Genomic DNA, 17,766 nt, shown 5'->3' with positions numbered 1-17,766 from the left:
ATAAGTAAGTAAGTAAATAGACAGGCAGCCTTGTGATGGGCGCATGTCTGGAACAGTTTCCATAGCTCTGGCAGCAGCTACTAATAGTGGGACCTATAAAATCATGAAAATAATGATATTCAAAACACCTTTCCCTCATCCCTGATTAGGGCAGCACCAAAGTGCTCCAACACTTATGACCTCTACTTTCCAGCGTCACTGTGAGGATCTCATGAGATCCTAGAAGTGAAAGATTTTGCCAGCCTTAAAGGGGGATATGGAGGCCGCCTATTGCTAGCATGGCTGTGACCTCAGGGATGCTTTCTAAACACTGGCCAGATGGAGGGGGTCCCTCAGCTCAGTTGGCTGGCTCGGTTCATCTGAAGGACTGAGTTCAGAAGATGAGATCCGAGGGTCACAGCCCAAAGACATGGCGTCATGGAACCAGATGATGGTACATTCAGGTACTTATTAACAGTATATTAAGGTGATGTTTTCTCACTGACAGAAGGCAGCTTGGTGGCTTAGCTCCAGCAGGGGTCGCTGTGGGACTACCGTGGCTACATTGTTGCAGGGCTTGACCACAGCAGGAAATCAGGAAACCACAGGCAGAGTGGTCTTTGAGGCTCCTGAAGCTTCTGCCCTGCAGCTGGGTCCTGGCTGGGCCAGGGGCAACCTCAGGGCCAGACCACAGTCTGCTCCACCCGTCTCTATAGGAACTCGAGAGCCAGCAGGAGTCCCAGCCCAGGGTCCCAGCCAGGGTACTTTAGAGAGTTATTTGCATAAAGGAATGTTCCAGCCTCCCAGGAAGGGGTGGGGTGGGGGATAAGAGGGAGCCGGGCCCTAGCTCTGGGCCCGAGGAAGCAGAGCATCGACACCATGGCCTTGAGTCTTCTCTTCATCCTGCTCGCTCTCTGCACAGGTTGGGGAGAGACTCTGAGGGCTCTTGGGGGAGAAGGGATGAGCGGGGATGGGGGTGAGGAAGGTAGATTGTCTCTGTTCCTGATATATGTGTCTGTGCTGTTGGTTTCAGGGAGCAGTGCCCAGGCTGTGGTGACTCAGGAGCCTTCTCTGACCGTGATCCCAGGAGGGACAGTCACTCTGACCTGCAGCTCCAGCACAGGGGCGGTCACCTCTGGGAACTATCCTTGCTGGATCCAGCAGAAATCTGGCCAGTCCCCCAGGGGGCTCATTTACGGCACCAGCAGTCTTGTACCAGGTGTCCCTGCTCGGTTCTCAGGGTCCCTCCTTGGGGACAAAGCTGCCCTCACCATCAAGGGGGCCCAGCCTGAGGATGAGGCTCACTATTACTGTGTCTTATATTATAGTGGTCGATGGCACAGTGAGAGAGACAGATGTAGAACTGAGACAAAAACCTCTTCTTGCCCTGCTTGCATGCATCCATATGCTTTGACCACCTCTCTGAAAAATCTCAAGTCATAAGAATCTGAGGCTAAGATGGCCCCATGTCTGGCCACATCTGATTATTGTGGGTGTTTCCAGGTTCACAGTGTGAAGACATGTTATACACCAGGAGCACATGCAGTGGGAGCCAAGTAGGAGAAGGAAGTGATTGTAAATCTTGTCACTCGAGATACCATTAAATGGAGAGAAACTTGGGGGGGTTGAGTTGTAACTCAAGGCAAAGAGTAGGGTAACAGAAGATTGGCCAATGGGAGCTCCCAGGTCTCCCCTTCAGAGCCTGCACAGGGATTCTGAAGAAAAGAATCATCTCACTGAACAAAGTCAGAAGGACTGATGGTTCTCCTGGTAGGGAGCTGCATGAGGAGGAGCACAAAAATGGAGGATCTGCTCAAATTTCCAGCACTTGGTCAGTTAATAAAAAGCTAATAAACACTTCACAAGGGCCTAATTTATGTGAGTTACTGTCCTACACATGGAGGATACAAAGAAAGGCAAAAAGACTGATTTTCACTCTGAAAAATTGGGTTCAAGCTCTACTCCAAACGTGAGATGTATGTCAGTAACAGAGAAGTGACTTGTCCAAGAAGTCTCTGTAAAATGAGGAAATTATAACCTTTAGAGTCCCTTTTAGAGCTAGAAGCATGGTCCTTTAAAGGGACACTCTTTGAGAGGAGATACTATCTGACTTACTTCATTTGTACGCCAGGAGCTCAGCACAGTGCTGGGCACATAACAAGTACTTAGTGAAGCCTTTCTCAATGTCTCTGATTTTCAAAGTAATCCATATGACACAGATCTTTATGGCCTCCAAAGGAGGAAGAGATTCTCCTCAGCTGCCTTTTCTGGTGGTTTCTAGCTACACAACTTCTCTCTCAGGCGTCCCCTTTTCTCTACTCACCAGGACACCCCCCATATCAGATCTGGAACCTCTAGAATCCTGCCATGGCTCCTTCCTTGCTCCCTGCCTCCAGTCTCTTCTTTCTCTGATCATCTCCTATTCAGCTACTAAACTGATTTTCCTCCTACTGACCATGGCTCTCCCAGCCTTGGTCATCTCTCATGGATACAATTCAGGCATCTCTCTTAAAAATTCAAAGCCTTTTACAACCCAGTCCCAACTTACCTTTCCCATATATTCATCCATTTTCCTCTCTCTGAAGCCACTGCTCTTGCCAGATTTTGCATTGCTCTCCCTCTGGTTGGAACATGCTCCCACCTGGCTCTGTCTCTTATGATACCTTCAAGCCTGAGCTCAAGTGAGATTTTACATGAATCCTTATCTGGACCTTTCAGCTGCTCATGTCCTATTCCCTGACATTTACTTTGCATTCAATATATACTAAAAAATATATGTACAAATACAAGTTTACCTATTTAAATATACATATATACTATATACAATGTACACACATATATGGACAAATATGTATGTACATGGAAAGAAATAGCATGTAATTTCTACCTTATACCCTCAGATAGCATTATATATGTTCATGTTTATATGCATGTAAACATATTTATATAAGTATGCATATAGACATATGTATAACTATATCTACATAGGCCGTTTCCTACATGGATGTTTTAATGACTGACATATGGCAGAGCAAGGAGATTCATGTGCGAGACATAGACGGCAGCAGGCTGAGCAGAAATATAGACAGTTCTGTAGGACCTGAGAGAAAATAGTCTCTCAGGTAAGAGGCCTGAGGGTACCAGAATGGAAGCCACACAGAAATAAAGACACTGAACAATGCTGAGATGCCTGCAGTGTCTTGATTTAGGAAAAAATAGTCTGAAAATCATCATTGTCATGATTTTATAGCTTATTATTATGGAACTTGGAATAAAAGAATGGTTTGAAGATTGTGGGAAGATTGCTTAATCACTAGCAAAAACAGAGATGAAAGTCACTAAAGCTGGGAAGCTGCCTGGAGCTGAGCACAGCTAACGAGCTCAGCAGTTAATGGAGAGGGCTGATCTGACTGGGGGAAAGCCTGACTGGGAGCTGATGGAGCAAAAGACATCCTTTCCTATATGAAGGGATGATTGGCCCAAACCTGCTTTCTTCTGTAATACCATCTACAAGTTAATACAGATGATAATCCCTCCGAGGCTGGCCTCTAGTGCCTTTTAGGGACATCTATGGATCAAGAGAGGGAATTCCAAAATACCCAATCCACCCAGAGAAGGGAGTAAGCATTTCTTTAGCATCTATTATATGCTAATCCCTTTTTATACATAGATGTGAATTTCAATACTTATACACTTTAAGATATTTGTTTTGCTAGTCTCTACATGTTCCAGCTGGGTGGCTCAGTGAATAGAAGGCTTTACCTGACTCAGAAAGTGTATTGAGTTCAAATCCAATCACAGACACCAGCCATGTAGCACCAAGTCACTCTGTTTGTCTTAATTCACTGGAGGACAAAACTTCAAATCCCTCCAGTGCCGTTGAAAGAAAATCCATGGGCATGGAATGAGAAACTATTGGCAGAATAAACAACTGAAAAGCTTAAACAATCTGTTTGCAAGAAAGGTTTCATTTCTTCTTTTTTCTAAGTTGGGGCTAGATAGAGGATTGAGAGGAAAGGAAGGTCAAACTTTGCTGAGTGGAAAGATAGGATGTATTTTAAAACAGTATGTGGGGAATCTTAATAGAATGAGGGGAAAGTGCCCATCAACCATATGGCATTGATGTCAGATATTTTTCAAAACCCAAGTTCCAAAAATATATATTGGCCTTTGTTAACTGCCTTGAAAAATTTAGATGGCCAAGACAAAGAGAATGACAATTATTATCTACCAGTATCAGCACTGATATTTAAAAAATAAAAATACAGGGGGTAGCTTGGTGGTGGAGTGGATAGGGTACCCACCCTAAAGTCAGGAGGACACAAGTTCAAATCTGGTCTAAACAAGTAACACTTCCTAGCTTTGTGACCCTGGAAAGTCACTTGACTCGAATTGCCTCAGCAAAATTAATAAATGGTAATAGATAGATAGATAGATGGATGAGTGAATGAAGTAAACAAATAAATGAATGAATGAATAAACAAATGAACAAACAAAGAAATAAATAAATAGACAGGTAGCCTTGTGATGGGCGCATGTCTGGAACGGTTTCCATAGCTCTGGCAGCAGCTACTAATAGTAGGACCTATAAAATCATGAAAATAATGGTATTCAAAACACCTTTCCCTCATCCCTGATTAGGGCAGCACCAAAGTGCCCCAACACTTATGACCTCTACCTTCCAGGGTCACTGTGAGGATCTCATGAGATCCTAGAAGTGAAAGATTTTGCCAGCCTTAAAGGGGGATATGGAGGCCGCCTATTGCTAGCATGGCTGTGACCTCAGGGATGCTTTCTAAACACTGGCCAGATGGAGGGGGTCCCTCGGCTCAGCTGGCTGGCTCGGTTCATCTGAAGGACTGAGTTCAGAAGATGAGATCCGAGGGTCACAGCCCAAAGACATGGCGTCATGGAACCAGATGATGGTACATTCAGGTACTTATTAACAGTATATTAAGGTGATGTTTTCTCACTGACAGAAGGCTGCTTGGTGGCTTAGCTCCAGCAGGGGTCGCTGTGGGACTACCGTGGCTACATTGTTGCAGGGCTTGACCACAGCAGGAAATCAGGAAACCACAGGCAGAGTGGTCTTTGAGGCTCCTGAAGCTTCTGCCCTGCAGCTGGGTCCTGGCTGGGCCAGGGGGCAACCTCAGGGCCAGACCACAGTCTGCTCCACCCGTCTCTATAGGAACTCGAGAGCCAGCAGGAGTCCCAGCCCAGGGTGCCAGCCAGGGCACTTTAGAGAGTTATTTGCATAAAGGAATGTTCCAGTCTCCCAGGAAGAGGTGGGGTGGGGGATAAGAGGGAGCCGGGCCCTAGCTCTGGGCCCGAGGAAGCAGAGCATCGACACCATGGCCTTGAGTCTTCTCTTCATCCTGCTTGCTCTCTGCACAGGTTGGGGAGAGACTCTGAGGGCTCTTGGGGGAGAAGGGATGAGCGGGGGTGGGGGTGAGGAGGGTAGATTGTCTCTGTTCCTGATATATGTGTCTGTGCTGTTGGTTTCAGGGAGCAGTGCCCAGGCTGTGGTGACTCAGGAGCCTTCTCTGACCGTGATCCCAGGAGGGACAGTCACCCTGACCTGCAGCTCCAGCACAGGGGCGGTCACCTCTGGGAACTATCCCTGGTGGATCCAGCAGAAATCTGGCCAGTCCCCCAGGGGGCTCATTTACCACACTAGTCAGCTTGCAGCAGGTGTCCCTGCTCGGTTTTCAGGGTCCCTCCTTGGGGATAAAGCTGCCCTCACCATCAAGGGGGCCCAGCCTGAGGATGAGGCTCACTATTACTGTGCCTTGCATTATAGTGATGCAAGACACAGTGAGAGAGACAGATGTAGAAGTGAGACAAAAACTTCTTCTTGCCCTGCTTGTACCCAACCTCAGAGCTTGCTTGACTTCCATCAGATCCTCAGCTTTTGGAGTGATAAAGAATGTTTCCCCATTGAGCCTGAGGTCCTCTTTCCTCCAAGTAAATATTCTCTAAGTCAGGACTAGGATTGGGTCTCAAAAGACAGAGACTTTCTGCAGCCTTCCATCCCCCACACCGTTTGTGCTCTTCCTACACAACCCAGTGTATAAGATTTTCTCCAAATATTCCTGCTGCCACACCCTCCCAATAGCTTCCTTGCTATTTTTCATCTTGTGTCTAAGAGAGGATCTGCTGTGGACAATCTTAAATTTAAAGGGGCCATTTGTGTGGGAGACAAAGGATGTTTCTTGCAACAGAAGATCACAAACTCCTTGAGAAAGTTTATTCTAAATGGTGGAAGTCACCATCCTGAATAGCCCAAGACTCACTATAGATTTTGTGCTAAGAGCCATTAGAATACGGTAAAACAAGAGTTATAATCAAAGAATTAGAGTGCTCCACAGCACTGGCTGTGGAGATCATAAATTGGCTCCAAACCTGCCTCTGATGCTTGATCTGTGTGACATTTTAATTGTCATAGGCTCGCTGTACCTCAGTTTGCTCCTCTGCAAATGAAGGAGTTGGCTTTCCTGGCACCTGAGGTTCTATGAATTGTAAATCTATAAAATGGTGAAGAAGAAAAATCATAAAAATGAGGATTGATGGTTATCGAACCCTTTACCAACATGTTCTCATCCAAGAAACACAAGAACTGCTTGCAGGGGACACATGATGGGGGAGGAGGATTAGGCCAGATAAGAGGGCAGCGGCTTCAGGACAGGCCAGTCTGGGTGTCTCATTTGTTCCCGAGGACCTCTGTCCTCCTTGCCAATATCCAAGACTCTTAGCCTTGGCTCCTTGGTCCCAGCTTTGCCACCCACCTCCTGTTCCCTGTTGTCCTTGATCAGGGCACTCGCCCAGGTCCATTTCATCTCCACTCTCTGGAACATGCTTTGGGCGCTTTCAGTTACTCTTATACATGTGAAGAATATCAGGGAATCCTTCCTCTTGCAGTGTCCCAAACAGGGCTTTCCGACAGCACCTCAGGGTGATAAAGGTTTCCTCAGTCCCACCATTTCCCAGACTCACAATCTTTTTTTAGAGGCAACGAGGTGGAGAAGTGGCCAGAGTGTGGGACATGAGTCTGGAAGGCCTGAGTGCACTCTGTAGGACCATAAGTCACTTAACCTCTCTCTGACTCATCTGGGACACGGGATCCTAACAGCCTCTTCTTCGCAGGGTTGCTGTCAAAGCCAAATGAATTAACTTGGGTAAAGCTTGTGTAAAGAACTACATAAATCTTAGCTTATGTGATTTATTATCATTATAATTAGGGCCATTTGTCCAAGACCCCGGAGGGTTTTCATTTGCCTCCTGCATCAGTTGTTGCCAAATCCACATGCTCTGCCCTCCTCTCTGAAAAATTTCCATTTATAAGAATCTGAGGCTAAGGTGGCCCCCAGGTCTGGCCACCTCCGAACACTGTGGGTGTTTCCAGGCTTACAGAAGGAAGAGATGTTACACGCCAGGAGCACATGCAGTGGGAGCCAAGTAGGAGAAGGAAGTGACTGCATATTGTGGCACTCGGGAAGCCATTAGATGGAGAGGAACTTGGGGGGATAAGTTGTAACTCAAGACAAAGAGCAGGGTACCAGAGGATTGGCCAATGGGAGCTCAAAGGTCTCCCCTTCAGAGCCTGCACAGGGATTCTGAAGGAAAAATCATCCCACTGAACAGAGACAGAAGGACTGATGGATGTCCCACTGGGGAGCTGCATCAGGAGGAGCACAAATATGGAAGAGCTGCCCAACTTTCCAGCACTTGTTCAGTTAATAAACACTTCCCAAGTGCCTAATTTGTGTGAGCCATTGTCCTACATACGGAGGACACAAAGAAAGGAGATCCTTGCTCACGCAGAGCTCACAATTTCCCCGGGGGAAGCAACCTAAAAAATCATCAGAGACAAACAAACTCCCTCACAGAGTCATGTGAAGCTGATTAGCAGAAGGAAGAGCCCAGGAGCAAAGGGGTCAGGAAGGTGGCCTTTGGAGATGGGGTTTTTACTGGATTTGAAGGAGAATGGAAAACCAGAAGGCAGACACGACATGAGAAAGAGTTTCAGGCCGGGGAGACAGCCAGTGAAAAGTCCTAGAGCTGGGACCTGGATTGTTCAGTTCAAGGAAGAACATGGAGGCCAGCGCCTCCTGACTGAAGGCATCTACAATGTGGAGGGAGTGGGATGGCGTAAGGAGGAAGAATGTGGAACAGGGGGGAGCTAATTATGAAGGGCTTCTAATTCCAAATGGAAGATTTGCGATTGCATCAGAGGGGGTCTACTCGACAAAATCTCCTTCCCAGGAGCCATACGTCCCTCAGATCAGGGTGTCTCCCTTGTTATTTAGTATTTTGTCCTCCTTAGATGCACGAGGATTCTGAGACAGGAGTGGACCGGAGACCATGTGAGTTGAGGAGGTACTGGGATCTCATCAGAAGTCCCACCAATGACTGGGGCAGTAAGTGAGTCTACCAGAGCTGGTAGCAGCAGCCTCAGGAGTCAGAAGGTGACTCAGCAGCATCCTTGATTTATTTGGGCAGGAACTTTGTGCAAACCACAAAACCTGGAGAGGCTTCCATGTGTCACTTAAGCCCAGTCCACACCGGGAGAGGGAGCTGGGAAGTGACCCCAAAGGGGATCTCACTGTACTTCTCTGTGCTGCCTCAAGGAACCCTCACCTTGGGGAGAAGCTGGTGGTCTCCCCAGACTGACTGGAAGCAGCTTCTTCAGATCAACTTTCCCACCTTCTCACCTGTGGGAGCATCTGGACACCTTCCATGTCTAATAGGTCGGGCTCCTGTGTCTTTCGTGGCCAATGCTGAAGCCATTAATGTAGTGACTCCCAGCAGAGAGGGATGAGTGTCTTTTCTTAGTTCCTTTGCATAGAAGAGGACCCAGGAGCTCCAAGGACACAGCTTAAGGGGCCGGGGGCCGGAGAGCAGACAAATGGCCAATCCATTGACGTTCTGGCTGTGTCCTTGGTGGGTCCTGATTGCCTTTGGAAGGCTCTGGCACTTGGGGGCGCTGTGGGACCACCATATTTGAGTCATGTTGACTGCTCACAGCTCAGACACCTGGCAGCCCATGCCCAGAACTGGCAGGTGTCTCTGTGCCCTCAGGGATGGCTGCCATTTTGACAGCTGTTTCCTGGCTCTGCCCAGTGGAGGAACCACACGGACAAGCCACACACTGTCTACACTCATTTACCAATAAGGACCCCAGACACTTGGTACAAATCTCTGTAGCTGGGAGACACATTTGCATGACATAACTTCCATCCTCCCAGGGTGGGGTGAAGTGGGGGATAAGAAGCCCTGGTGGGAGCCCAGCCCTAGGTCTTCGAGCCTCAGGAAGCAGAGCTACACCATGGACCTGACCCCTTTCTTTCTCATGCTGCTCAGTGTCTGCAAAGGTTGGGAAGAGAGAATCCCGGCGCTCATGGGGGTGGATGAGGGGAGAGCCGGGCGGGAAATGAGTTGCCTTGGCAGGGATGGTCCTCTCTCTGTTACTGATTTTTGTGTCTGTGCTGTTGGTTTCAGGGAGCAGTGCCCAGGCTGTGGTGACTCAGGAGCCTTCTCTGACCGTGATCCCAGCAGGGACAGTCACCCTGACCTGCAGCTCCAGCACAGGGGCGGTCACTTCTGGGCTCTATCCCAACTGGATCCAGCAGAAATCTGGCCAGTCCCTCAGGGGGCTCATTTATAGCACCAACAATCTTGTACCAGGTGTTCCTGCCCGGTTCTCAGGGTCCCTCCTTGGGGACAAAGCTGCCCTCACCATCAAGGGGGCCCAGCCTGAGGATGAGGCTCACTATTACTGTGTCTTGTGGTATAGCAATGCTTAGCACAGTGAGAGACTCTGGTAGAGAACTGAGACAAAAACCTTCCCAGGCCAGCCTGCTCCCAGCTGCACAGGCTCCCTGAGGGCTCTGCTTCCCAGCTTAGAGACTTTGACATGGAATCTTTCTACACTCAAGCCCTGTGAGGTCCCTTTGCTGCTACCATTGGCTACATCAGAGGCAGCAGCGGGTCCCTGCCCGCTGGGGCAGCCATTGTGAGGGTTTACATTGGCAGCCTGTGTATAAGAAGCCAAATGATCCCTAGAATCCTGGTGCCCTCAACAGATACGAGCTCAGCAAATTTAACAGCTGGTAGAAGGTTCGGTTTTCACTCCAAGATCTTGTTTTCGAGAGCTTTGGCAATGCCGTAAGCTCCCTTGGAGTGGGGTGCCCTATGTCTGCATCATTCACACTCTCACAGAGCTGGCACCCAGCAGGTGCTTCCCAGATGCCCCCTGAGGCACTGGGCACTTGGCTCTGGGTGGCAGACTGCCTGGGTCACTTTATTAGTGACTCCTGGGATCACGGTCAGAGAAGGCTCCTCCCTGTGTGATGAGTAACCAGAACTAGTTGTTTGGGAGCAGAGAGAAGGGCCCTTTCCTGGCTCCCTCCCCTTCCAGAAGCAGGCTCCCCACGGTACCCACAGGAAGATTGCATCCACAGAGCCCACCAAGCATTTCCCCCACAACCCTTGTTAGCACTACCCCATCCCCCATCCATTGCACCAGGACACAATACACAAGGAAACATTCCAGTTCTGAGACCCTCCAAAGGAGTCTTCCTTGGCTCTCCGTCCTTTCTTCGCAAATTGATGGATCCAGAACCGACACATGGAACAGCCCCACGGCCGCCCAAGGTTCCCACTGTTCCCAGGTTCATATACTTTGTTCAGGCAGCCTCATCAGGAATGGGAGGTGGGAGACCCTTCTAGAGCTACAGTCACTGAGATGCTGTGCCCTGTTGCCGGCTTTCCCACCTCCTTGAAAGTCCCTTTCTCATGGACCCACACTTAACACCATACACCAAGATAAGATCAAAATGTGTCCATGACTTAGGCATAAAGAATGAGATTATAAATAAATTAGAAGAACATAGGATTGTTTATCTCTCAGACTTGTGGAGGAGGAAGGAATTTGTGACCAAAGAAGAACTAGAGACCATTACTGATCACAAAATAGAAAATTTTGATTATATCAAATTAAAAAGCCTTTGTACAAACAGAACGAATGCAGACAAGATTAGAAGGGAAGCAACAAACTGGGAAAACATCTTCACAGTTAAAGGTTCTGATAAAGGCCTCATTTCCAAAATATATAGAGAACTGATTCTAATTTATAAGAAATCAAGCCATTCTCCAATTGATAAATGGTCAAAGGATATGAACAGACAACTTTCAGATGATGAAATTGAAACTATTACCACTCATATGAAAGAGTGTTCCAAATCATTATTGATCAGAGACACACCTGTCAGATTGGCTAAGATGACAGAAAAACATAATGCGGAATGTTGGAGGGGATGTGGGAAAACTGGGACACTGATGCATTGTTGGTGGAATTGTGAACGAATCCAACCATTCTGGAGAGCAATCTGGAATTATGCCCCAAAAGTTATCACACTGTGCATACCCTTTGATCCAGCAGTGGATCTTCTATTGGGCTTATATCCCAAAGAAATACTAAAGAAGGGAAAGGGACCTGTATGTGCCAAAATGTTTGTGGCAGCCCTGTTTGTAGTGGCCAGAAACTGGAAAATGAATGGATGCCCATCAATTGGAGAATGGTTGGGTAAATTGTGGTATATGAATGTTATGAAATATTATTGTTCTGTAAGAAATGATCAGCAGGATGAATACAGAGAGGACTGGCGAGACTTACATGAACTGATGCTGAGTGAAATGAACAGAACCAGGAGATCAATATACACTTCAGCAACAATACTGTATGAGGATGTATTCTGATGGAAGCTGATTTCTTCGACAAATAGAAGATCTAATTCAGTTCCAATTGATCAATGATGGACAGAATCATCTACACTCAGAAAAGGAACACTTGGAAATGAGTATAAACTGTTTGCATTTTTGTTTTTCTTCACAGGTTATTTTTACCTTCTGAATCCAATTCTTCTTTTGTGCAACAAGAGAACTGTACAGTTCTGCACACATATATTATATCTAAGATATAACATTTAACATGTATAAGACTTCTTGCTATCTAGGGGAGGGGGTGGAGGGAAGGAAGGGAAAAGTCAGAACAGAAGTGAGTGCAAGGGATAATGTTGTAAAAATTACTCAGGCATATGTTCTGCCGATTAAAATTATAATAAAAAAAAAAGAAAGTCCCTTTCTGGGGATCTCCCAAGGTCATCGTCATGATCAAATGAGAGCTCCCATGTAAGGTTGCAAATAGCTCAACACAACCTGACAGCTCTGCTTTTATCCAGCAAGAGCCAAGACGCCAGATAGTTATAATTGAGAGAAATATCTATATGAGAGCACCTTCCGTCCTCCCAGAGTGAGGTAGGATGGGGGAGGGAGACCAGGGACTGGTGGAAACCCAGCTCTAGCTCTGGGGCCTCAGGAAGTAGAGCATCTACCTCAGGGCCTTGCCTCCTCTCCTCGTGTGGCTTACTCTCTGCAAACTTGGGGAGGAGAAGCTCCCTGGGCCCTTGGGGGAGAATTAGGGGAGAGCTGGGCAGGAAGCAAGGGACCTTGGGGGTGATGCCCTTGTATCTTTTTCTAATATCTGTCTGTCCTTGTGTTTTCAGGGGTAGGAACTTGGGTTGGGGTGACCCAGGAACCTTCTCTGACTGATTTAAAAAGGAACTATCACCATAACAGGCAGCTTGGGGTGCAGGTCCCTGGGGATACCATCTACTTGGTTGCAACAGAAATCTGGCTAAGCTCTCAAGACTACCATTTGTCACGCTGACGATCTCAGATCTGGCATAAATGCCATTTTTTCATGGGCCAGTGACTTGATCATAAAAGCCAAATGGTAGATTAAATGGTATTAGCTCTCTTAGCAGATGGGGAGCAAGTCAGCTAAGATCCAGAAAGAGACAGAGAAAGAGGCAGACAGAGACATGGAAATACATGGGCTCACAAATTTCAATATTGCCTCAGATACCTGTATGTCAATCAACCAACATTAGATACCTACTAAGTGCCAGATCCTGTGCTAAGTTCTGGGGATAGATATAAAAATGGATATAGATAGATAATGTAAAGACCGAATTAGCACCCTGGATGCCTTAAATCAGCTGGAGTCAGGATAAGCAAAAGTCCTTGGGCTTTATTCTTGGTCTTTAGGGGTAGAAGTGAAGGGGATGAACGCAAGATCTCCACGACCTCCCTTCTCTTCCTCTACCACCAAAGTGATTCTGGCTCATCTTACTCCACCCGCTAATTCCTCCTATAATTCTCTGTATACACCAAAAGATTGAGCTAGAAGGGAATAGTGGGAAGAGCCATTTCCCAAACATGCTAATATTGTCCAATTGGTAATTAGCCTTAAGCGCTCGGTGATGCACTGATTCCAGTGCATCAATTCACGAGTTTCAGCCCTTTACAAGATAGATAGATAGATAGATAGATAGATAGATAGATATGGGATATTATGTTTTTAATGGGTGTGAAAGAAATGCTAAAATTCCCATAGATATCAGGGAAAATAAAGGTGCCAATTTCCTTTGTCATCCCTGTTCACCCTATATCCACAGATTCTTGAGGGAATTATAGACCTCAGGTTAATCACCCCAGCTCTAAAAGCTTCCATCAAAAAGTGACTTAAGAGACCCTGGGCAAATCACTTAACCCCAATTGCCTCAGAGGGAAAAAAAGCTAAGAGCAAATTATCTAAGTATGTAATAACAAAAAATAGAAAAGCAGTAAATCTAAAAATTATCAAAGGAGTCATTCTGAAAATCACAGAAATATTAATAGTTAAATTATTTTGATAATTAAAATGAGAAGATTAAAAGATAAAAAACAGCAAGTTTGAATGAAAATCAAGAAAAACCAAATTACTCATATCCACATTGAAAAAGGAGAATTTACTAGAAGTAGAGAGAAAATAGAAGAAGCCATCAGAAACAATTTTGACTAATTATATGCCAGCAAAACAAACACTTTAAGGAAAAGAGTTAAATACTTTATCAAAATATAAACTTTTCAGATCAACAGAATTTAAATAATCTGATTTCAGAAAGAAAATTGAAAGGGATGAGGGAGAGGAAAAAACTTTAGGATCAAATGGATTTACAAGTGAGTTGCAATAAATATTGAAAGAATAATTCCAATATCAAATAACCAGTTAGCAAAAATCAGAGACTCTACTAGATTACGATAAAAATATGATTTTTGTACCTAAAATGGGGAGAAGTGAAGCAGAGAAAGAAAACTATAGATCAATATCTTTTATGAACATTAACACAACAATAGCTTTTTAATAACAATATCCCAAAAGAACTTTGAACCCCAAATCCAACAACTTCTACTTATTTAGATATTTGCCGCTATAATATCTCCCTTTTAAAAATTGAAAGAGGATTAATGCCAGCCACAGAAACAATCCAGATGAAGGCTTCTGGGTACTGTACAATGTGACCAAATTCCTAGAAATAAGACTTCTCACACAGTCTTCACATCATTTTCAAAGTGATCAAGCAACAAATCCAGAAAAATTGTCAATGATTATCAGGAAGGTGGGAAACAGTAAGTCAATGATGCTTACTGTCCTGTCTGCATTTTACCCACTCAGCACCTGAGAAATCAGCCTCCACCTCTCTTAGCCACAGAAATCATCAAGAAATGAGCAAATAGGCAAACCATGCATTCCACACAATCTTACCTTATATGTAGCTGGAGGTACACCTGTCGGGTACCACCTACAAAAGATGCCAGGATTGGGTCTGCAGGATCCAATGTGAAGTGCAGGAGGAGACGCAGAAATTAAATGTCCTGTTGAGACTAGAATCAAGGAAATACCCTATGAGCCTTAGTTGGGCAGCTGTGTCCTCTCCTCACAAATTACTTTAGTTAGGTTTTGGTCAAACTTCCTAGTAGCCAGATTACAGATTAAAGAGATTGGTTTGGAGTGAGAGAGTGCACCAGATAGACTAAAGAAAGATGGCCTTGGGAGAGAGCAACCTAATCTGAACACCTTTTAGCACATTCCAAGCCTCTTTCTCAGGTTCCTAGAGAGACTCAGTCCAATATCCCAGAAGCCCCCTTCCCTAATCAGATTCAGATCATTTGATAGACCGGTTTCATCCTTTGAAACATTTGCCATTTATATCCTATAATGACCAACAAAGGAGCTAAGTCTGACAGTACAATTGTACCTTGTTGACTTTAGGAAGATGAGCAGAGAAAAATGCCATTTCCCTTTTCTGATGAGCCAATTCAACATGACAGAAGTAAAAGTTTCCCCGGTTATAATTGCCCCATACCGATGCAATCACAAGTCATGACCTCCCAAGGCCATATCATCCAAGCATCAATTTTAAAGTGGGGGGCATTCTTTTAAAGGGGCGTGCATCTGGACAGGGTGATGATCAGGTGGCCCTATTGTGTTGTGTTTGATATCTTTGAGACCTGATTTTCTTATCCCTGAATTTCACAATGTTCTCAGTTCAAGTTACTTAGCCAAAAATTATGAATAAGGTAGGATACTATTTCAACTATAGTTGAACCACGAAAAAGGAAAACTGCTTAGCTTCACACTTTTAAGGTTGGTTTGTGATAGGGATAGAGTGGGGAAGGGGGAAGCACTATTTGTGTTCTTTATTTACATCCAACTCTAGTACAGTGGGAAAAAGACAAATTTGGAATTAGACTCTAGGTTCAAATTCTAGATCAGCAACAATCTAATTTTGTTACTTCATGTTTCTGTCTTTAACCTCTCTCTGCTCCAGTTTCATAAGCAGATGACTTAGTTCAAAGTCAAGTTCAGCTTTTATGACCTTCAAAAAAAGAAGCTGAGAATCCAATTATCTTTACTAAACATTTTATTTTTTTTTTTATTTTTTTTTTTAAATTTTTTATTTAATAATTACATTATATTGACACTCATTTCTGTTCCGATTTTTTATTCCCCTCCCTCCCTCCACCCCCTCCCCTAGATGGCAAGCAGTCCTTTAAATGTTGGATATGTTGCAGTATATCCTAGATACAATATATGTTTGCAGAACCGAACAGTTCTCTTGTTGCGTAGGAGAATTGGATTCAGAAGGTATAAATAATCCGGGAAGAAAAACAAAAATGCAGATAGTTCACATTCGTTTCCCAGTGTTCTTTCTTTGGGTGTAGCTGCTTTTGTCCGTCATTTATCAATTGAAACTCAGGTCTCTTTGTCAAAGAAATCCACTTCCATCAAAATATGTCCTCATACAATATCGTTGTCGAAGTGTATAATGATCTCCTGGTTCTGCTCATTTCACTTAGCATCAGTTCATGTAGGTCTCTCCAAGCCTCTCTGTATTCATCCTGCTGGTCATTTCTTACAGAACAATAATATTCCATAACATTCATATACCACAATTTACCCAGCCATTCTCCAATGGATGGGCATCCATTCATTTTCCAGTTTCTAGCCACTACAAACAGGGCTGCTACAAACATTTTGGCACATACAGGTCCCTTTCCCTTCTTTAGTATTTCTTTGGATATAAGCCCAATAGAAACACTGCTGGATCAAAGGATATGCACATTTTGATAATTTTTTGGGCATAATTCCAGATTGCTCTCCAGAATGGTTGGATTCGTTCACAACTCCACCAACAATGCATTAGTGTCCAGTTTTCCCGCATCCCCTCCAACATTCATCATTATTTTTTCCTGTCATCTTAGCCAATCTGACAGGTGTGTAGTGGTATCTCAGAGTTGTCTTAATTTGCATTTCTCTGATCAATAATGATTTGGAACACTCTTTCATATGAGTGGTAATAGTTTCAATCTCATCCTCTGAAAATTGTCTGTTCATATCCTTTGACCATTTATCAATTGGAGTTTACTAAACATTAATCACACACACACACACACACACACAAAATCTGGAGATTATATCAGAGATGACATTTCTAACAGAAAGAAATCCAAGCTTAACCCACACCATTCAACACAAGTTACTCATCTTTGCCCAATATGCTTGCTCCTACTACTTATGTGGTGAGTTTTGTCTATTTCCCCTCACTCTTGTGTTTTCTATCATTTTATGTACTTGGTGTAACCAAACTCTGCCTCATTTTCCACCAAGATCTTTCGATTGTATTTATTTGGTCACTATGAAAACTTTATAAGAGTAATAAAAATAACAGCTTAGATTTCCACCAAGGTCCATAAACTTGCTAAAACATCCTACAACACATCATGTCAAGAGAATAAATTTAGGCTCTTAAATGTTTTGATATTCCCCCAGTTGGTCTGTAGTTTCTCCATGAATAACCCCATCAGTGAAGTAGGAAAGCCTGGGACTACAGATAGCAGAAGTCACCATTCTATACTTACTGGGCACAAGCTCCTTGATCTCAGGGAATTATCACGAGCCCGTGAGACTAACTAGCAAATAGGGGCTCACTGAGGGAACGTGTTAAAACCTTTGCTAAGACACAGAATCCACTTTGACTTTGTTTTGTCAACACCAGACTGTTCTGAAATGCTGTGGAGCTCTCCTATCTTACTGCATATTATCAGCATGTTTGTTCCTAGCTACAAAAAATGTTCTCTCCTTCTACAACTGGACGTCAGCCTTCACCAAGGACCATTCTAATCAATTCTGTGACTAAACAAGAAGGCTTTCTTGACAATCCTGTCGAATGGTTCTCCCAACTCTGTTGGGCTTCTAGTAACCACAGGCTGTGATCACACACTCCCTCTACCCTCCCTTCTCTGGATCTGACTTTGAGCTCCTTCAAGTCAGTCTCTTCTTTGTGCTCTTTCAGTGCCATAATTCAAAACAATATTTGAAATGTATTACACACACACGTATTT

The 17,766-nt window shown here is 44.7% G+C and overlaps 2 gene segments (V, D, J or C); both read left to right on the top strand.

Annotated features, from left to right (window-relative positions):
* The window catches only part of LOC127545880 (immunoglobulin lambda variable 7-46-like), a 29,631-nt gene extending 19,849 nt beyond the window's left edge, over positions 1 to 9,782 (top strand). Inside the window, 2 exon segments of the V gene segment in view lie at positions 5,485 to 5,778; positions 9,478 to 9,782. Coding sequence covers positions 5,485 to 5,778; positions 9,478 to 9,782 — 599 coding nt within the window.
* On the top strand, positions 806 to 1,677 carry LOC127545875 (immunoglobulin lambda variable 7-46-like). The segment is given in 2 exon segments: positions 806 to 901; positions 1,013 to 1,677. Coding segments are annotated over 2 exon segments (453 nt in total).
* Positions 9,783 to 17,766: the final 7,984 nt, after the last annotated feature.

Source organism: Antechinus flavipes, chromosome 1 (assembly GCF_016432865.1).
Source record: "Antechinus flavipes isolate AdamAnt ecotype Samford, QLD, Australia chromosome 1, AdamAnt_v2, whole genome shotgun sequence".
In the NCBI taxonomy this organism is placed as follows: domain Eukaryota; kingdom Metazoa; phylum Chordata; class Mammalia; order Dasyuromorphia; family Dasyuridae; genus Antechinus; species Antechinus flavipes.
This window is presented reverse-complemented; position numbering and strand designations above follow the sequence as displayed.